The 21625-nt window shown below is 45.6% G+C and overlaps 1 protein-coding gene across 10 annotated transcripts in view; it reads right to left on the bottom strand.

The window, feature by feature from the left end:
- Nucleotides 1-21625, bottom strand: part of LTBP1 (latent transforming growth factor beta binding protein 1) — a 436575-nt gene that overhangs the window by 178980 nt on the left and 235970 nt on the right. For all 10 annotated transcript variants that reach the window (XM_075536011.1, XM_075536010.1, XM_075536014.1 and 7 more), the window contains one exon: nt 1208-1310. In XM_075536011.1, the coding sequence (XP_075392126.1) occupies nt 1208-1310 (103 nt within the window). The remainder of the gene's footprint in view (nt 1-1207; nt 1311-21625) is intronic.

The raw sequence follows: 21625 nt of genomic DNA, 5'->3' as shown, positions 1-21625 counted from the left end.
ACTTCGGTTTTTCTGATAGTGGCAACCCTTAAACTATATTCCATTGTACACGGTACAGACAGGAACCGGAAACACAGGGAATCCAGGACGGATGATCCCTTCAGGACCAGTGGTAAGAGTGGTGATACTGGGAGGGTAGAGGGAGGGTGGGTGGAAAGGGGGAACCAATTACAAGGATCTACATATAACCTCCTCCCTGGGGGACGGACAACAGAAAAGTGGGTGAAGGGAGACATAAGACAGTGTAAGATATGACAAAATAATCATTTATAAATTATCAAGGATTTATGAGGGAGAGGGTCGTGGGGAGGGAGGGGGATAATGAGGAGCTGATGCCAGGGGCTTAAGTGGAGAGCAAATGTTTTGAGAATGATGAGGGTAACGAATGTACAAATGAGTTTTATACAATTGATGTATGTATGGATTGTGATAAGAGTTGCATGAGCCCCCAATAAAATGATTTTAAAACATAGCTATTCCATAACAAAACTATACTATAGGCTATAAATATTAATAAAATCTTAATTTAGGGAATTATTTTGAAAGAAACCTCTTTTTCTCTTCACCAAAGAACCATGAAGCTATCATCTCTGATAAAACTTCCTTTCGAATCCACTCAACTCAGACTGACTCACTAAGTTGATTCCGACTCATGATTCTAAAAAAAAAAAAAGAATTTGGTGTGAGCTGTAAACACCCTTCCTAGAAATAAAAAGCACACGTCATAATCACAAGAGCGTGCACACGCGCGCGCACACACACACACAGACTTCCCTTTGTAAGTAATCTCACTAGAGAAATCACTTGATAAGGCCTGCTTATTTTAAACCAGAATCAAGATGAAGCCCACCTCTGACTGGCAAGATTTCCGAGAATGAAAATACCTTCAGGATCAGTGGTCCTCAACATTCCTAATGCCAGGCCCTTTCATACAGTTCCTCATGTGGTGTGACCGCCCCCCAACCATGAAATTATTTTTGTTGCTACTTCATAACTGTCACTCTGCTACTGTTCTGAATCGGGTATCCCGTGTGAAAGGGTCATTCGACCCCTCCAAAAGGGTCGTGACCCACAGGTTGAGAACCGCTGCTCTAGACTCTGATGAGCGTGCCCCCAAAGTCTAACACAGCTGTGTCACTCAACCATTCACCATGACAAAGTCGATATGCACCAATGACCTGCCAAGGAACAAGGCCATGCCACTTACCTGGTTTCTTGGGGCATTTCTGGCATTTGTGAAAGCCCCACGAGGTGCCCACGGTCCCACAGCAGTCCTCTTGCTTTGACAGGCCAGGGAGGGGTTTGCCACACTGCAATGATCAGGTGTGAAATATGAAGGTTACTCAAGAGCCCAGCGGTGCCTCATAACCGAATTAGAAAACAGCCCCTGGCTATCAATGCAACGGGTTGGGGGAGGGGGACAGCGGTGAAATAAAACCCTGTGAAATGGGGGAACAGAGCAGCATGGCACCAACATTAACATATCTCCAGTAAGGGGTCTTTGGCATTTGTGGAGCCTAATAAAAATCTGTCATTGCTCAGAGACTTGGTAAAACGTAAGCCTCCTCCAATGTCGTTTTTATCTTACCCAGAACCTAGAATTATAAAAAGATCACTGTAAACATGCCCTGGGGGTTTCAATGGCTGCTTTGTTTTTGTTTTATTTAAATCATTTTACTAGGGGCTCTTACAGCTCTTAGAACAATTCATGGCTGATTTTTTGGAAGTAGATCACCAGGCCTTCCTCCAAGACACCTCTGGGTAGACTAGAACCTCCAATCTCTCAGTTAGTTGGCCAAGCATTTCTGTCCACAACTTAGGCAAACTTTCCAGTTTTCTCAACTCTAGATCAGTGGTTCTCAACCTGTGGATTGTGACCCCTTTGGGGGTTGAACAACCATTTCATGGGGTCGCTCGATTCATAACAGTAGTAAAATGACAGTTATGAAGTAGCAACGAAAATAATGTTATGGTTGGGGGGGGGGTCACCACAACATGAGGAACTGTATGAAGGATCACGGCGTTAGGAAGGTTGAGAACCAATGTTCTAGATCTACCCTGGAGATACATGAAAACTCTATGTTCTGAACCACGTGTGTCTTTTTAAAAGCTGTTTCCTCTCCCTGAGATGCCTGCTTTTTTCCATCCCCACATTCCCGAGAGGCACTGGATACATCTCCTGAGACCCAGTTTAGGAGAAGCATCGCCATGAAGCACCTCCTCCGTTTCAGTCAGTTCCTCTCTCTCCGGAGTGCTCGACCGCCGGTGCTATGCGTTTTAACGACACACATAACCGTCTTTCAGCTTTCCGTGCCCAGAACAGAACGCACCTCACCAACGCTCAGTAAATGCCCATGCAGGCAAGAAGTGGCTGTGTGGAGCCAAAGGGCACTCGCACTGGTGCCCGGGCGAAGGAGATGAGTGCAGCAGCAGAGAGCCCAGGCGAGAGGCACCCCGAGCAGGAAGCAGGCATGGCCACCAGGTACTGACAGGTCTTTCAGGCACTTCTTTTCCCACCAGGTGGAGGCAGATGAAGCTCTGACAAGGGTCTTGAGTTACACCCTCTCCCCATTATCCAAAAATACCAGCCCAGAAAAGGCCCTGCCCACTTACCAATGTTTTCATGATATCCTAGCTCTGATGGTCTGCAGTTTTCAGGGTGAAATTTTCAATGTTTCTGACAGGTGGCTGAGTGTTCTTCCAAACCAGTACACAACAGTGGTTAGAAACCTGACTCAGGAGTTAGAGAGGCTTGAGTAGGAATTATCTCTTTAAGTCTTCTTACATGTGATCTTGGACAACTTTTCCAACCCACAGTGTAGAGTAGATAATTGTATTTTCTCACAGGGTTGCCCAAAGGGGAAGCTGCTTGTACAATGCTCACCACTGTGCTTGGCATGTGTAAGTGCCCAGCTCTCTCTACCATTAGGAGCTCTGGTGATAATCCTCCTGGTAAAAAATAACTCAGCCCTCAGCCACTAGTAGCAGAGGAGTTGGCAGTTCAAACTCACCCAGAGGTGTCTCGGAAGAAAGGCCTGGTGCATGACTTGGACCAGACTCAATGACATTTCTTTAAATTACTGTTATCATTAATTATGGTCATGGACAAAAGCTCCTGTTCCTGATTGCCCTTTTTGAGATTTCTACTGTGTGGCAGGTTCCCTAGTGAGTGAAAGGCATAGGAGTGGAGCAGAGGGCAGACGCCTTGTCAAACAAACCGTTATTCTCACTGTCGAACTCAAAGCACCAGACTCCATGGGAAATGACTCTACAGACCACGATGACACCCTTCAACTCCAAGTTCAAACCAAAGGCATCCTGAGTTGAGCAAGAGCAGCCATAAAAGTAATTGCTTTTCTTCAATGAGCCTGACCCAGCATGTGATTCTGGGAAAGGCACTGACAAAAGTCCTTGTTTAAGATTAGTCAGGCCCAAGGGTCACCTCATCCCAAGAACGCTGGGTGGTGGCCACTTCAGAGGCTTCCTTGTGAGAGGTAACGCATAGCAACCTGCATAACAACCCCAGTCAATAACAGCATGCGTGCAGCGGCAGTTGGGTGTTGGGCTCCAGCACGAAGACATAACCCACTGGCTTTGTGAGATCCTGTCTGGAGACTGAATGTTCAGCTCCGTGTTGTACTACCTACTGTGTGGGAAAGCCCTGGGATTGACATGTCCACCTGGCCTATCAGAGTAGAGACTGAGATGTGGCAGCAGCATATGAATAGGAAGTAGGGAGGAAGTTAGATAGGTAAGTAAGTAGGGAGGAAGGTAGATAGGTAAGTAGGGAGGTAGGTAGATAGTAAGTAGGGAGGAAGGTAGATAGGTAAGTAGGGAGGTAGGTAGATAGGTAAGTAGGGAGGTAGGTAGCTAGTAAGTAGGGAGGAAGGTAGATAGGTAAGTAGGGAGGAAGGTAGATAATAAGTAGGGAGGAAGGAAGATAGTAGGTAAGTGGCAGGAAGGGAAGGAAGGGTGGGTGGGAGGGAGGGAGGGAACATGAGTGAGCAAGAGAGAGAAAGGCAGAGACAGGGAGCCAGAGCCAGAGCACGCAAATGAGAATCGGAGAGAAGCAAGGTACACATTTGGAGTTGGAGCTGAGAAGCCCCCCAAACTCCTTCTACTTACTCATGAGAAAGAGTAACCTGAAATGCAGAGGCAGAGAGAGAGGGAGCAATGCTTCAGGGATAAGAGTGGGAGCAAAGCGATTGCTTGAATGCTCTCAGCCCCCCACTACTGCAGGTGTGCCCAAGGGGTGCTTGCTGTTTACATCGTGTTAGAAACCACGACAATTTATTTATGGTGGCTGTCAGCATCATCTGTACCTCATTCTTGCTCTGGATTGTTTAGGTTCCTCTGTTAATCAAGAAAAACCACTCAACACGTGCTGATTTTATATGCTCGGAATTTTAGAAGCAGTTAAAATCCAATTTTCACCTTGGATTCCTAGAATGTTTTATTTGGGAAGGCAAAAATAAATCATTTCTCGCCACCGGGCCTCAAAACAAGGTACAAGGTTTTCATTACAGGATTCAGGCTGCCTTATCCCATGGCTTTGTTTTTGCAGGTTCACAGCCAAAAGCAGCACGCGCCATCCAAGTGGATGAAATAAATGGCCGTGTAGGTGGTGCCGCAACACGGTGTGTTCTTCTCAAAACGGCTTAAGAACAGGTAGCAAGGAACGAGGTCATATTAATAAAAGGGCTCAAGGCCTTCTGGACACCCTCCTGGTACTCAACAATGAACAGGCTTCAGTGTAACTCAGAAACCACATCTGAGAGGTCTCTGAGGCACACTGTTAGTCCTGGTAGACTGGAGAAACAAGTCCAAGGAGATTCATATGTGTATAAGAAAGAACTTTATATACAACAGCAGTTGAATATTGGGAAAACATCCTTGCCCAGTCCAGATCAAGTCCATAAGTCCAATATTAGCCCGGATGTCCAATACCAATCTATAAAATCCTCTTTAGACTCATGAAGCACATTCAATGATGCAGAAGGAAGGAAGATACAGGCCAGTGGGTTGGAAGTCTTGTGGATTCAGTGGCGTTGTAAGCACTCAGCGCTGACAGGGGTCTCCAGGTGGTTCCTTCAGCTCCAAAATTCTGACTGTCTCAGAGTAGCTTCATGTGGCTTCTCCTCAGAAATGTCTCACAGAGGGTGGGGAGAGAGAGTGTGTCCCCCACCTCCCAGGAGGAAATACAGAAGTTCCCAGAATCCTCAGGAGATGGTCGTGCCCACACAGAGGCCCCAGGGACTATGACCTGATTGACAGAGTAGACTCCACCCCTTCACTCTTAATCCTCTAAGTCCGAAACTGACACCATATTATGTAACTACCACACGCACTCAAGGTTCTCACGCTAGCAGCTATTGGATACCACTAGATCCTTCCCCTGGGGATCAGATAGGCATAAGGGACAAGAAGGCAGAAGGAGAATCTTTCCCCCTCTGCCACAAGACCACACTAGTGAGGACCACACACAAGAGGATGCTCGTAGAAGCCTGCGTGACCTATGAAGCTGAACAGTTCTTAGCAAGGCTTCCAGGCTAAGACAGACTAACAACAAGGGTTTGGCGAAGTGCTCCTGAAAATGGGGTGGTGCAGGATTGGACCGCATTTCATGAGTTAGGGCTGACTCGATGGCAGTTAACAACATTGAGACTAGCAGATTCTCCATCTCAGTAAGAAATCATCAATGGACATAAACTCTTTTCGTCAAACTACGTGTTTCTGCACAGACTGAGGTGGTTTTGTACAGGTAAAAGACACACAAAAGGTTTTCCTGTGTGAATTACACACTTTTTTTTTTTTCAGACAAAGCCAGCCTGTCCCTCATCTCACGGAGCTACCGTATCAAGCCAATGTCTAACTGGAAACAATGGCTCTCTATGCAAGGCGCCATGCTGTGGAGCCTCAAAGAAAGCCAGACTGAGCCTCGGGCTGCAAGTTAGGGGAAATCACAACCCACACCAAGGCTGGTGTTGCTGTAGGCAGCCTCAAACAATTCTGATTCAGAATGGACCCATGGGAAAACGTGGGACTGTCCCCTAGGGTTTTCACTGCGGTAATCTTTCCAGAAACAGATCACCAAGTCGTTCCCCTGCAGAGCAGCTGGGGGATTCAAACCGCCAACCTGTCGGTTACCAGCTGACCACTTAACCATATGTGCCACCAAGGTTCCTTCATGCCAGTGCTAACCGGGTGTCTTGAGGCCAAGTGGATTTTAACACAAGAAACCCTAGAGGACAGAGCGGAACTGCTTCAAACGGGACCATAATCTTTATGGGAGCAGACAGCCTCGCCTTTCTCCTGCGGAACAGGCGGCGGGTTTGATGCCCAACACTTGACCCATAACGCCAAACGCATGATTCAGCTACAGCCGGGCACGCAGAACAATGAGGCTTCCGGGGATCAACTGAAGAAAGGAGGGATGATAAGAACAAATGTAGGCACACGGCGCTGTCCGGATGTGTGAAGCAGAATGCGCGTGTTAGCAGGGCTGCAAGTCACAGGAAGATTCGATTCCATAAGGTGGATGATCGCTTCAACCACAGGGCTCCTCAAGGGCTGATGTCTCCACCAGAAACAGATCATCTCTCGGAGATGCCAGGACACCGAAGCAGACGACCTCTGCTTCTGCCAGGCCTAAGGTTCTGTGCTCAACACAGACTGATGGGCTGCATCTCTCCATTGAGGAAATGAACGCTGCCACCGAGTCAACCTCAAGTCTTTCTGTTGCTGAGTCTCTAATGAGGCTGGGCCTGGCCTGCCGCATCCCCGATCATCTCCTTGTCTTACAGCTTCCGCCATCCACATCCCACTAGTGCTCACACAATACAGCTTTCTTCTTAGAGCCTATATTAAGCGCGATGCAAAGAGAGAAACCAAAATAGCTACTCTCTGCCCCGGTCCACCCACGTATTGACCACAATGCTGGGGAAAGGTGTGCCTAGAAATCACTTCCAAGCCTTCCTGCCTCCCATCGATGCTACTCTGTGCCTATCTATACATGCTACGTTTCTATGCTTCCCATCGATGTGCTGCATGACATGAGCCCATTCAAGGATCCTTAAATGTACTCAATAACCATGTTTTAAGTTTTATAGCATAAGATTATTATTGTCTATATGGTACACATTGTAGTTTGTAAAACAGTCATCCAAAAAGGACGACTGACGTGGGATGTACTTTTTTTAAGTGGTACTTGACTGAGAACAGGTACCTTCAGACTTCAACCTCAGTTTTAAGGAAATCCCATAGCAGTTTCCTGATATGCCAAGCTCAACTGGGATCAGAGTTGGTTTTAGTTAGTTAAATACAGGAGTTGGGATGATCATTCCAAACATCACTTAGCAAAAAAGGTTTGCAGTTTCAGTCACTTAGAAAATGTTGAAACGGTATGCATATATTATATATCTTTGGCTGTGCATATTTTGACAAAACCAAAAATAAACAAGCAAACAAAAAAATCTTAACCTAGGTGTTTTTTTTTTCCCAGCGATAAACTATATGTGAAGTAAATCTTCGAGCTTGGGTGTTTAAGATTGACTTTCACACCTCAAATTTGCTGGTACTTGCAGCCTCACTCCAAGAAGCATCTGCTACACGGCAGGATCCTGCCGAGAGGATGCAGTCGGGGGGGAAGGAAAAGAGCAATGGACTGGGATCATCAGACGTGGATCTACAGTCCAAGCCTGTCATCTTAGTGGTGAGCTGCCAGACAAGCCATCCAATGTCTCTCCATCATAATGAGAGAATAATCCCCACTCACAGGGCTATGGTAACGTGAAATGAGCAATGTCCAAGTAGGGCTGATTTGAGCTCATCAGCCTATGTGGAGTTCTGAAAGAGAAAACTCTTTGCAGATGGCTGCAGCCCTGCCCAGGGCTCAGAGTTTAGTGGGGGGAATGCAACACAACACAACACAACAGCCTGGCTTCAAGCGCCCTCATCCTCCCAGCGGTGTCCTACAGGCCATTAGTCAGGCCCTCAGGATGCACTCATTTGGAAAGCTCAGCTATTTTACTATGGACTAGGTCATTCTTAAAAGCAGCCAACCATCTACTATTTCGTATATTATTTAAGGCATTCTATAAAGATAATGCTGAAATACTCAAATTGTCAGACACATAACTAATTTCCTTTTTTTAACTAAACCATTTTGTTGGCTACGCTTCCTTTATCATACAATGGAATCACCCGACCATATTGACAATCACCATCAGAGTCAACTTCGGCACATTTCTCCTTCTCGGACTCCTGTGGTCAGCCCCTCCTCCCCCAACTCCGCCCCTGCCATCCACGTCCTGTCCCAGGGACTTATCTATCCTGGATTTCATTGCAGAAAATCAAACAAAACACACACAAGAAGTGAACAACAACAACAACCAATAGCGACAACACAAAACAGAGAAATTTCCTTTTACAACCAGAAACTAAAATATCATAAAATTTAAACTACTTAGATTTGAATACAAACCGTTTCCTCTAATGCTCAAATACTACAGACTTAAAGTCTACTCCTATGGGTGACACTGAAGGAAAACAAGAAATAAAAGTCTGATTCATTCCGACTCTTACAACAGTAAGCGGGGCTTATTTAGGCCAGAGTTGAAACGGGGAAGTGAGTCAGCGACTCTACCAGGGAGAGATTCCACAGTGATAGAGCAAGCAGCCCTGCACCAGACCGACCACCAACGGGGAGGTCCCCAGGGCAGTCCGGGACACTGGACACAACCCAATGGGAAGGAACAGAGAAGGCTGGACGGGGGAAGCTAGAGAGTGAGGTGAAGTAAGAATTGGAGGGTTTTCCTTAGCTGAACAGCAGTGCGCAATTATATTTGTAGCTGGATGTGCAATCAATCCAGAGACAAAAGAGAGAAAATATTTTTGATTGCTTCACAAAGCACAATAATTTTAGATGGCTCCCAACTACATAATTACTAAATTGAAACGCATGGTCAGCACATATTCAGGAGGAGGAGGAGGATGATCAGGAAGCAATTACATGATTTTATCAAAGTATAGTTTACTACCCCTGGCTCTGCCCCTCAAAGGTAAGAGAAAGAATGATCAGGATAGAGAATAGCGTTCATGGGGACAAAAGAAGTGGGGAAAAATGCATTTAAAGCAAACATGGCCATAATCACACACAAACCTTTCAATGAGACAGGGGCTACACTTCTCAAACAAAAAACAAAACCCAAACAAATCCTGGTGCCTTCAAGTTCAGCTCCCTTCACAGCAGCACTATTGAGGACGGGGTACAGTTGCCTGCTAGGGTTTCTGAGCCGTGACGTCTTTACAGAAGACGCTCCCATGTTGCTCTGAGAGGAGGGGCTGGCAAGTTCAGGTTCCGACACCCGCCTTCTCGTTAGCAGCCCGGTATTTAATCCTTTCTCATCAGGGATCCGAAACAAGTAGTACTGTTGTTGGGTCCCCTCAAATCGGCTCCGGCTCACAGTGCTTCTACAAATTGGAACAAAACACTGCCTTGTCGTGGGCCATTCACCACTGTTATGTCTGGGCCCATGGGCGCAGCGGCTATCTCAATGCATCTGGTTGAGGGCCTTCCTCTGTTTGGCTGATCTAATACTCCAGCAAGGACAAGGACCTTTTCCACAAGCTGTTCTTCCTGGTACATGCCCAAAGCATCTGGGGCAAAGTCTTGCCCTCCTTGCTGCTCAGGAGCATTCTGGTGGTACTACGTCCAAGACAGATTTGTTAGTTCTTCTGACGGTCCATGACACTTCCAATATCCCCACCAGCACTGTCCTTCAAACACACTCGTTCTTCCTGGGTCGTCCTTGTGCCAGGGCCCAGGTTTCATATGCCTATGAGGTGCGTGAAAATACCAGGGTGCAGGTCAGGCGCACCTTAGTCCTCAAAGTGACCTCTTCACTCTTACCACTCTGAAGAGGTCTTGTGCCGCGAAGTCACTCAATGAAAGTTAAAACAAATATTGGTGGCGGGGGAGGGGAGGTATTTTTTTAAGCTCAGCACAAACAATTGTTTTGTTGTTTCTGTTTTTCCAATAAATGCAGTCCAGCCACAAAGTTATTACTGTTATTGTCATGTACTATGATATCTATTCCTAACACAATGCAAACTCCCAAATATCTCTATATATCCAATAGGGTTGGTGCATTATAAACGTAAAATGAATTTTTGTACACCGGCAATGTTTCATTTTGTCCTGCAGTCACTGAGAGTCGGACTGGACCTGATGGCACCTGACAACAGGCACCGAGGACCCAATCACAAAACACTGTAGAGCGGGGCCCCTAACCGGAACGCCTCCAGAAGCCGCACCTGCCCTCTCGAGTTCAGAGCGGTCACAGCGTCTCGTGACTACTTCATCCCCCAAGAGATGGACTAACAGCCATGGTAGAAAGACAGAATGCACACTGGACTGAGAATCAGAGCGTCTCAGCTATAATCTCCATCTGCCACAAATTCAACACAGGATCTACCGCTCTGGACTTCTGTTTTCTCATCAATAAAATTATAAGGATGAACAAATTGCTGGTATTCATTTTGTGCCCAACGCCTGTGACATCTTGAAGGCTGCACTGTAGAGGTTAGGGTGACCAGCCAGCTGTGGTAGAAAGGTTCCTTCAGTCAATGCAATCCTGTCAAGGACAGTGTCTCCCGAAGCAACAAAATTCCAATGCTGAACTCCATGAGGCCACTACCTTGCCTCCCTATCCCGAGCCTTAAGCCTGACCCAGGCCAATGTATCTGACAAGAACTGCATGAGTGTTCTACTCATCAGCCCTCATAAAACAGCCTGGCTGCCTTCCCGAAAACACCCAAAGTGACATGCCTCAGAAAAGCTTTTACAGAGGTACTGGAAATGCAGATTTTTTTGCATGCCCTGAGAGTCAATCCATTAGAGAGTGACACAATGGTCCATCAGCCCAGCTGCCTAGCATCCCTTAAGTCACTCCATCCCCACAGTGGACCTGCTCACATCCCTTGTCCCCCAGGTGTGCAGCAGTTCAGTGGCATGGCACAAAACTACCTGGTACTGAGGCAGACAGAACCTCACCCTCAGGACTATGGCACCTGTCGAGAGCCAGGAACTAAGAATGCTTAGTTTCTGAAATCTTAGACTTCTTTCCCTACAAAGCAGACTAAAGTCTCTTAATGAAAAAACTCGGAAGACATGGAATGGGTTGAATTAATCCTCCTTGCTCTCATGATTCTTCTTTGTTCCCATTGTCAACCTGTTTCGCCAGGCTAGGAACCCATCTCTATTCTGGCAAAGTCATCCTTGTCTCCCTCCAAGACAACACGGTGTCACGTCTAGTCTCTGCACCACCTACAGCGCCAAAGGAAGCCGACTGCCCCAGGAAAGCTGTTCAGTGCCCACGGACTTGAGTACTAAATGTTTTTTTCCTATTCCCCACTGAGATAAAAGTTCCAACTCTCAGAGCCTGCTCTCTAACACAACCAGAGCACACACTCGGTGATCAACTTGTCCTAAAGGCCCGTGGTCCACAAGGAGAGTGCGGTCTACTGGCCGGGAAGCAGGCATTGTCTCCGAAGAAAAAGGAAAACACTTAAATACTTCCAGACTTTCTAAAAGAACTTGTAAAAAATTTGCTTTGGCTGGAGCAGAACATTCTTTATGAGCAAGGTTTTTTCTTTTCTTTCTGTCGTTCTTTTTTTTTTGTGAAGTCCACCCAGCTTTCTTTTATTAGAGTAATTAAAACAATGTTAGGCATTTGGGGTATCTGATACAACCCTAATCCTCTGATATTTCAGGCCATTGATTTTACAAAGTATCTAGTGTGGCTGGAGCATTAAGGGCTGAAAATATATCCACATTGATTTCTGAGAGTGTATTTTTTTAAAGCTTGCTGAAGCCAAACCATGGGCTTCAAGGAATTCCAGACAACTACTTTAGTTTATGAAACGGTATTTTAAAAGTTACACTGAGACAAAAATGGGTTTTAAAGTAACATAAACCAAAACCCAAACTCAAAGAGTTGATTCCAACTCATGGTGCCCCGATAGGACAGGGCAGAACTGCCTCTTGGAGTTTCTGAGACGATAGCTCGCGGCTGGTGATTTCTGCCTGCTGACCCTGTGCTTAGCCGCCCAAAGGGCAAGCACCACACCAACAGTCCCATACAGTAACCTCCAAAGACGAAAAAATTCTAAAGCATGAAAGTCTAGCTTCCACTTGACATCCTTTTCAAAGAAATGATTAAAAAACATGAAATTTGAGCTATTTTCTTCAACTTTACAGAGACTCGACCATTTTAACCGGAAGCCTATCAGGTTATGTTGTTAGTGTTTTGGTATTCTTAAATTTCAATAATAATAATAAATATTGTTGTTGTTATGGTTACATTCCAGCATCACAATTTCCATGAGCTTTTCTTTACTGCAAAATGACAAAAATTACATGCTAAATCCTAGAACTGGATGTATATGGATCAAATTTAATTCCAAGTGCTTTCACCAAGGATGCAGCCAAAAGACATATTTATATAGAGGGAAGAAATTGTTTTAAATGCATATTGGCACAGCTGCTACTTCTATACCCCACAAGGTGATAAAGATCTAAATCCCTCGGTGTTTTATATGCTATAATTATACCAAGAGAATTTGTAATATCCACACAGCTTCAGTGATTACCCATTTTTTGTTACCCATGAGAAACAAAAACACTATGAAATAGTCATATTTGCCTCATTTGGCTAAGTTTGCCATTTTTCTGCGTCGCATTCCAAAAAGTAAAATAGACCTCAAAAAATTAAAATAAAATAAAAAGAAGCGATTACCTGTAGCGTGGCTGCTCTCTCATGGGGACTCTGCGGCAGTCTTCATCGAATCGCACCACACCTATTTCAGAGTGCTCTGCCCCACTGCCCAGCCTTCTGAAAGGACCCGCCGTGCGAAGGCTGCGCTGGCATGCACGCAACAGACACACTGAGCGGTGGTGTCATTTCGATGAGGCTGTTTATCTTCACCAAGCAAAATCTATCTAGAGACGGCTCACCCCCGCCAATACCAAGCTCAGTTTAAACAAGGTCTCCGGCCCTCACCAAAGTACGAGGTTGAGAAGAAATGCGAAGATGCCTGCACTTGAAAACCTTTCCGAGGAGCTGACATTGAGACGACTCTCCCCGTCAGGCTGGACTCGGTCAGTCACTCGAGGTGTTCCTGCAGTTGATGTTGGTATGTGTGTCTTGCTTGGTCCATGTACCAACTGCCCGTGTTGTCATCAGCAGTGGTTAAGATTGTGCAAGGTAAGACAATGTTAAAATCGTCACAAGTCAGAGGATTTCAAAGCTAAAAATGTAGGCCTTACTAGCTCTCTGAGCCAATTCAGTTTTTTTTTCCCCCAAAGTAGAAACTGAGGCCCAGAGTTAGGGCAAGTGTGCTAAAATGTACACGTAGTTGTGACTTTGGAAACACCACTTAACAGAGTCCGACCTACCCTCTCTAAGGCTTGCCTGTCACACATATCCACTACAGGCATGGATGCCTACTTTTCTTCATCTCCCAAAATTGCTGGGAAGGTCGAATAGGATCGTGCATGTAAAAGGGCTCCGTATATTTAGAGAACCTAAATGAAGGAAGAATTCCAGCCATGGCCTCTTAAAATCACTTCCAACATGCTCAGAACTGACAAGTCAAATACAATGACCACAAAATCTTGCCACTTTGCCAGTATCAAAAGGGATATAACATGCATCTACACTGAAATGCTCCATAATTATTTCTGACATCTAGTTCTAGGAAAAAAAACAGGAATGTAATTATTAATAGTTTGATTATTTTAGTAGGACATGGATGTAATAAGATAGGGAATGTTGATATTCTGTGTCATGATAATGATACTTCTGTTGCCAATATGGCAGAAACAACTGAGAACAGGGGTGCAGGGAAACACGAAGCATATTTGTTTATTAACTAGGAACGGATCGATGACACTGAAGCAGACTGTCTCTTCGGCTTCCAGAATCCATCAGCAGCCTGGGTTTGAATCTCAGACCATAGAAAAGGTAATGTCTGGGTCATACCCCATTCTCTGAAATATTCTCCTCCAGTTCTGAGAATCTATATTTTGATTTTTCAACTGTCTCAGCCCCATAGTCTCAATCCAAGTAAAACTAGTCGTCCTCCACCCCACGGGCAAACGCCCAGTGACATGCACGCAGTCAAGCTCTCTTTCATGGGCAGTGCTTGTCCCTTTGAATCTTGGCCCTGTCTTCTTCACTGGTCTTTGTGACTTCAGGGAAGGGGGCCTCTGTGCAGTCAGTCAGGAAGACGTTGCACCTGTCCCTGAGATGTGTGTTACACCTTCCTGATACCTTCTGCTGCTGACACAGGTAAGGCTTGGCCCAGACAGCGACGTCAGACAGACATTTTAGAACCACTGGAAACAACTGGCCTCGCTAACACTCAATTAAACGTTTCCTGGATCATGCCAGAAGAGTATTTGAATGGGACGCTGAAGAAAAACCCAGATGGTATAGGAAGTGGCTAGTGCGAAGGACTTATTCCGCCCGAAGGAGGCCAAACCGGCAAATGCACTAAGCTCACCCCTGAGACCCATGGAGAAGACAGAGGTCTGGCAGCCAAGGTCCCTGGCTCTGCACTCCAAAATCACCAGCTAGCAGTACCCCCAGGACCCCTCCACCCCAAAACACAGAAAGGCCATGGGCCTGGTCAGAGTCACCCAGGGCGATGCCCCAAAGGACTTTGTGGCCTGGGGAAGTGGAGGAGGAGAGAGTGTGGCACACATCACAGCCCATTGTTGAGGGACCCTGGCAGCCTCATCTTTCCTTCCTGCACCAAGAGGCTGCATAACTAAGAGGTCAAGGGTCCTCAGTGAATTATTTTAGAGCGATTCCTTCTTTAGGCTTTTTATCTACTTACTGCATATACTCGTGTATAAGCCGAGTTTTTCAGCAGTTTTAATGGGGTCTTTGTGGTAAAAATAGGTGCCTCGGATGATATTCGGGTTGGCTTATACTCGAGTATGTACGGTAGGCAATTTATAGGCTCTATTTAAGTCCTGGTGGCACTGTGGGCTAAGCATTGATTGGGCTGCTAGCTGCTAATTGCTAACCCACTGGGAATTTCAAGGGAGAAAGAGAAGGCAATCTGCCCCCTCCAGAGTGGTTGGACCCTGTCCTATGGGCAGACCTTGTCGGGTAGCTTTGAGTCAGCAACCTATGACTCCAGACAGCAACTTTAACTCCAAAGCCACAACTAAATTTGCTGCCATGGACTTGAAGAACTCCTGGTGACCCTATAGGGCAGGGAAGAACCTGTACCTCTGGGAATTGAAAGGCTTCGCTCCTCTTTCTCCTGAAACTCTATGGCAGTGGGTTTTATTTAAGGAGATGAGAGTTCATGGGCAGTGGAGATGGTTAAACACTTTAACGGAAAGGTTGATGGTTCAAAGCCACCCAGAGGTTCCCTGGAAGACAAGACTAGCAGACAGGGCTTTGAATAGGTTGACTCCATTATACTGAATCAGAATCCACATTTTAACAAGGTTCTCATGTCGGTCGAGAGTCAGTATTTCGGGGGGTGGAAATGCACATTCTCAGGCATGGACCATGAAGGATCCTGTGCAAAGCCCTGCTGGAAACGTACTCCTGGAAGGGCGCAGCCTGGAGCATCCCAACGGACAGCTGGACTCGGCCTGGGAGCTGGTGCTCACTCTACAGCAGTGGTCCTCACCTTCCTCCTGCCGCAGCCCTTTCACACAGCTCCTCATGTGGTGGGGACCCCCCAACCATAACATTAATGTCATTGCTACTTCATCACTGTCAGTTTGCTACTGTGATGAATCGGCCGACCCCTGTGAAAGGGTCATTCGACCCCCCAAAGGGTCGTGACCCACAGGTTGAGAACCGCTGCTCTACAGCAACGCCTGGCAAGACTGCAGAAAAGCAGGGCAGGGTCTGCCTCGAGGTTGCCGAAGGTACTGTCACTATAGGGATAAACCAAGCGTTTCATGACATCTTCGGCCTCACCTATAATAGTCCTAGCCAGAGTGGAGAACATTAATTAAGACAACACATTCGTGTTTCTCTCGGTGAGATTTCCCTGCTCATTTAGCACTTGCAATGGGAAAGTCGTGACACATTTAATTTTTTGGTCTGATCTTTGTGCTCAACAAAAAGTGTGTAAGAACACAACCAAGCAACGGCAGAGATGACATGGAAACTGAACCCTAAAACCTGCACTGTGCTCGGAAACACTTACGATACAGGGTCTGCTCATGCCATCTGGCATCATTAGGTCACCGAGCATGTTTATTTCCAGTAATTGGGCAATAAATAAAACATGTTTGAAACAGCCAAAAACACAGATGCCAAGTAAGTTCCCAATCTAGGTCACTGTTAAGAGAATCCACTTAAACAAAGGATGCCCTTGTACAATGGGGAGGGTCCGCTACTTACTGCTGTGATACAAAAATAGATTGGGGAGTGGGTGAAGAGGCCTGAAACTTGGCCTCTCCTCAGAGATGAAAACCAGCATGGAAATGTGCAAATTTGAAGCACATAACACATGAGATTACCCTGAAAGGAAGATGATAATTGTAACCACTGGAGTTGAAACTCTAGCCTGATCTATACAGTGTGCAAACGCTTGGCAAACGTTTTCAAGTCTATGTGGAACACTACAACTTATTCTAGGTAGCACAGAAATTTCATTCTTCCAAAAATTATGAATTGCCAAATACTTCAAACCCAATTTACATTCAAGAAACCCATTCCTCTTAAGCGTCTCTTCTGGATTAACTTCTGCTGTTCGAATACCTGAAGGTGAATTTAGTGAAGTCTGTGCCCAGTCAGATTCACAGAATAAGCCATAGTTTCTAAGACTTAAGAATAAAAAATTTCACGGAAACAAATTAAGAGGAAAAGGGAGGGGTGGGAGGGGCGGGGAGAGAGAATGAGCATATCAGAAGGAACTGCAGCCTGCCCACCAAGCCTGGAGGACTACATTCTTGCTCAGAGCAGCCAAGGCAGAGAGAGGACCAAGGGGCTGGCCCCTTCATGAGACACGAGGCCCTCGCTGACCCACAGTGCTCAGGGGCACTGCACTGGAGGCACAGTGCGGGTATTGTGCTTGGTCTCCCCCCCCCTGCCCGTGCCCCCCTCCCACACACACATCAGAGCCAAAGGGAACACAGCAGAGTATCAAGGGGGGAGCAAAGCAATGAATCCCCCAGGGAATCCCTAAAATAGACTTTGGAATCAGTAGGCAGGGCATGGTACTTCACCAGATCCATGTGGAAAACAATCAGAATGGCCAGCAGACAAACCTGGAACTATTTATAGGCTTTTATTAATTTGTTTAATTTATTCTTCTTTCTCATGTCTATCCATCCAAGATAGTCAGGACAGCCAATCCCAAGGAAAAAACAAAAGGGCTGACATCGCCAGGGAACATGGGAGAGGAGGAGGTGGGAGAAAGGGGGGTGGGGAGCCAACAAACCCAAGGAGAAGGGAACAATAAGAAATGTAAAATCAATGGCAAGGAGGGAGTAGCAGCATACCTGGTGGAGGTTGATCGAGTGCAATGTAGCCGAGAGGAAGTACTGAGAGGAGTCAAAAAAAGGCGAACATGAGAGAGGGACGGGAGGAAAGTAAAATGAAATAGATGAAAGAACTAGGAAGCAAAGGACAGTTAAAGAGGTACAAACGCAGCCATGCACATATGTAAATATATAAGTATATTAATAGGGATATAGGTCTATATACATATATTAAATGATAAATATTAAGGGAACAGACAGGCATCAGGTCTCCACTCAAGTACTCCCTTAACTCAAGAACACTCTGTTTTAATAACCTGGCATCCTAAGGCACTCATCTGACAGGCACAATCGCTGAAGACAAAATGGGTGTATAGGAAAATGTGATGAAGAAAGCTCATGGTGCCCAGCTATTCAAAGATACAGTGTCTGGGGTCTTAAAGGCTTGAAGTTAAACAAGTGGCCATCTAGCAGAGAAGCAGCAAGCCCACATGGAAGAAGCAAACCAGCCTGTGTGATCACGAGGTATCAACAGGATCAGGTAACAGACATCAGAGGACCCCAAACAAATATATTGATACTAATGAGCCCCAGTTCAGAGAGGAGCCCCAAAGCCCATCTGTAGACAATTGGACACACCCTCACAGAAGGGTCACAAGGAAGGGACGAGTCAGCCAGGGTGCAGCGTAGCATTGAAGGAACACACAACACTCCTCTGGTTCTTTAATGTTTTCTCCCCGCACTCCCACACGCACTAGTATGATCAGTTTTAACTTAAAAATCCAGCTAGACTGGAACATGTACAATTGTACAACAGAGTTCTAGACACACAGACTCCTGGACAGATAAACACCTCAGGAACAGTAATGGAGAGTGGGGCAAAGGGGGCAACTTTGGGGGTCGAATGACCCTTTACAGGGGTCGTCTAAAATCATCAGAAAACACATATGTATTTCCAATGGTCTTGGGAACTGAAACACAGTGCCTCTATCTCCAGGCGGGTCCACCCACATGCAGATACGCCCACATACAAGTACCCCGAGTGATGACATCATCATGCCAACCCCATCAAATACACCCCATACATATACAGGTGTATGTGACAGGGTTGGCGCCATAATGTACTTATGCGGACCAGTCACACTTGTGTAGAGAGCAGCGACTGTGTAGAAAGCAGCTACTCTGTTAAAAAGCAGTTACTGTGCTGAAAGCAGCAGTCTTGGAGGTAAAACAACACTTTGTGAATTATAATTATTAGGTAAATGTTGTGGAAGATGATCTTAATTTTGCTCTTGTAAAGACTGACCCAAGAATTGCTGATCAGGTGAGAAAGAAGTTATCTCAACCTTCTGCACTTACTACTGTTGCAACATGCAGCAGTGTAGTTTACCATTGTTATAGCAAGACTGTTACCCGTGCTCCACCATGCTTCCAGACAAAATTTCATTTATTTGTCATTAGAAATACAATACTTCACAATATATAATTACATAGTTTTTGCGATTAATCACTATACTTTCATTATGTTCAATTTATAACAATGAAAATACATCGGGCATATCAGATATTTATATTATGATTCATAGCAGTAGCAAAATTAGTTATGAAGTAGCAACAAAAAAAAAGTTATGGTTGGGGATCACCACAACATGAGGAACTGTATTAAAGGGAGGTGGCATTAATGAGGAAGGTTGAGAACCACTGGTCTACAATGATTGACGTATAACCCACTCCCTAGGGGGACGAACAACAGAAATGGTGAACGGCGACAGCGGATGGTATAAGATATGAAAATAATAACAATTTATAATTTATCAGGGGCCCATGAGGGCGGGAGGGCTGGGAGGGAGGGAAAAAGAGCAGCCAATACCACGGGCTCAGGCAGAAAGAAAATGTTTTGAAAATGATAATGGCAACATATGTAGAAATGAGTTTGATACAATTGATGTATGGATTGTTATAAGAGCTGTAAGAGCTCCTGATAAAAATCATTCATTTTAAAAAAGAATAAAACATTAGTTTTAGGATTCTTGAAGGTGAAACATCACTTTCTACAATAATACATTAGAAATTGTTTTTCTCCCTGTATCTTAGCACTCTTTGTTGATGTTAATTTTTCTAAGCAGTAATTCCCACATGCCATTATTCCTACTCGGTTAGACACAGCCCAAGGAAATGCCTCTGTTATCATGAAGGTAACTGTCGTCACTCAATCTGCTCACTGGCCACTGAATGTCCTCCAGGAAGCCCCCATTACTTCAGCTCTCCAGCAGCCCTGGATAGGCCCCGACCGATACTTCAGACTACAGCACCCGCGCCCGGATGTGAACAAGAGACGGAATTGCTTTGAAACAGAGCTGTGTCAACTCGTCTTCCTTCACCTCACAGTGAGCCCCCAGGGGCCCGTTAACCCATCACCATGAGCGGTTATCTGATCGCTAAAGCCAAGAAGTTCAGAATCATCCAACTCATCACGATTTTTTTTCCTGCGCCATAATCAAATCCTTATGGTCGATTATTAGCAAACCCTCTGCATTCATAACTGGATGTTCAGACTGGCTTCTCTGGTCACACTTCCCAGAGGAACCAGAGGGGCCTCTCTCATGTCTCCCAGCCGACACCCACCCACCCAGCCCCAGTCAAAAGTGGAATCTTTTCTTTTGTTTATTGGAAAATGGATTTTAAGTGTGTTGAAGATATTAGAGTTATAAGTCTAGGAAGTTTGAACATTTTCCCTTTTACACATAAGGAGATTTCAAATATGCTAAGAACAGCGGGGCAAGACTTGCTCACACACGTGTCAGAGAAGTAACTGCTAAAACTGGGGCCTAGTTTGTGTGTGTGTGTGTGTGTGTGTGTGTGTGTGTGTCACGTTGTAAAGTGAATTATGGGTAACACAACATTCTACCAGCACTGGTTGAACTGCACCTCCCCAAAACTCATATCCTTCCCGCAACCTCCGAAGGTGACTTTTTATGGAAAGAGGGTCTTTCCAGAGACAAGGGGGCTTCAAAAAGTAGGTGGAAAACTATTCCGTCCTCTGTCATTCCACTTTTCACAAACTTTTTAGAACCTTCTCGCATAAATTGTTAAGAGGCTGTGATGCTGCAAATAGTGTCTTCTCTAATCCAATGTGCTCCTGGAAGAAGAAAGCCCTAGAAAAAGATACGCAAGGAGCACGTTTCGTGGTGCTCAAAGCAAAACCTGGAGCACCAAGAATCACCAGCAACTCCTGAAACTTAAGCAGAGCATGGGTTAGATTCTCCTTAAAGCCTGCAGAGCTGGCACGGTCCTGCAGGTGCCCCCATTTCAGCCAGTTCCTGTGAGCAGTAGTCTGTTAAGGCAGCCAGCCCCAGAACCGAATGCTGTTAGGTGCTGCAGAATCAGGTCCGAGTCCCAGGGACCTTGATGTAGGTACAACAGAACGCAACACCACCTGATCCAGCACCACCCTCACCACTGTTATGTTTGATCCCATTGTTGGGGCCACTGTGTCCACCCATCTTGCTGAGGGTCTTCCCCTGTTTCGCTGATCCTACACTTTTCCTAAAACTTTACGCATAAACTCATGAGACTATATTGTCTTACATAACCTCAATACCATGATCGTGTCTAAAAATCAGTAGTAAGATGATCGAATTCAGATTTCCCCAACTGCTCCCAAAATGTGTTTTAAAGCTGGGTCTTGTATTAAAATCCAGGATTGAATTAAGAAGCACACATCTGCTGCTGTGTCTCTTGGGTCACCTGGAAAAGTCCCCTCTCCTCTTTTCATAACGACCGTGCTACAAAACGAGGCCAAGGGGTCCCTACATCATGATTTATCTGACGGTTTTCTTACTTCTCTCCCTTTATACTCTACAGCACTCATGAGGCGGACGATATGTGAAAAGGCTGTAATCAATTCATCTGAACATTTCGGCAAGACCATTCATTACAAGGTTGTGAATGGTTAGGTTCGGGGGCAACTTGGTCCCCGTAAGCAGCTGTGGGTAGAGTCCAAGCTATCAATCTGGTCACAGTCTAATACTGTCTCATTTAGGGTGTGGTCTACTCAGAAGAGATCCTAAGGACTGATCTCTTTCTCTTGGCCCTCTCCTCCCT

Source organism: Tenrec ecaudatus, chromosome 17 (genome assembly GCF_050624435.1).
Source record: "Tenrec ecaudatus isolate mTenEca1 chromosome 17, mTenEca1.hap1, whole genome shotgun sequence".
NCBI classification, from domain to species: domain Eukaryota; kingdom Metazoa; phylum Chordata; class Mammalia; order Afrosoricida; family Tenrecidae; genus Tenrec; species Tenrec ecaudatus.
This window is presented reverse-complemented; position numbering and strand designations above follow the sequence as displayed.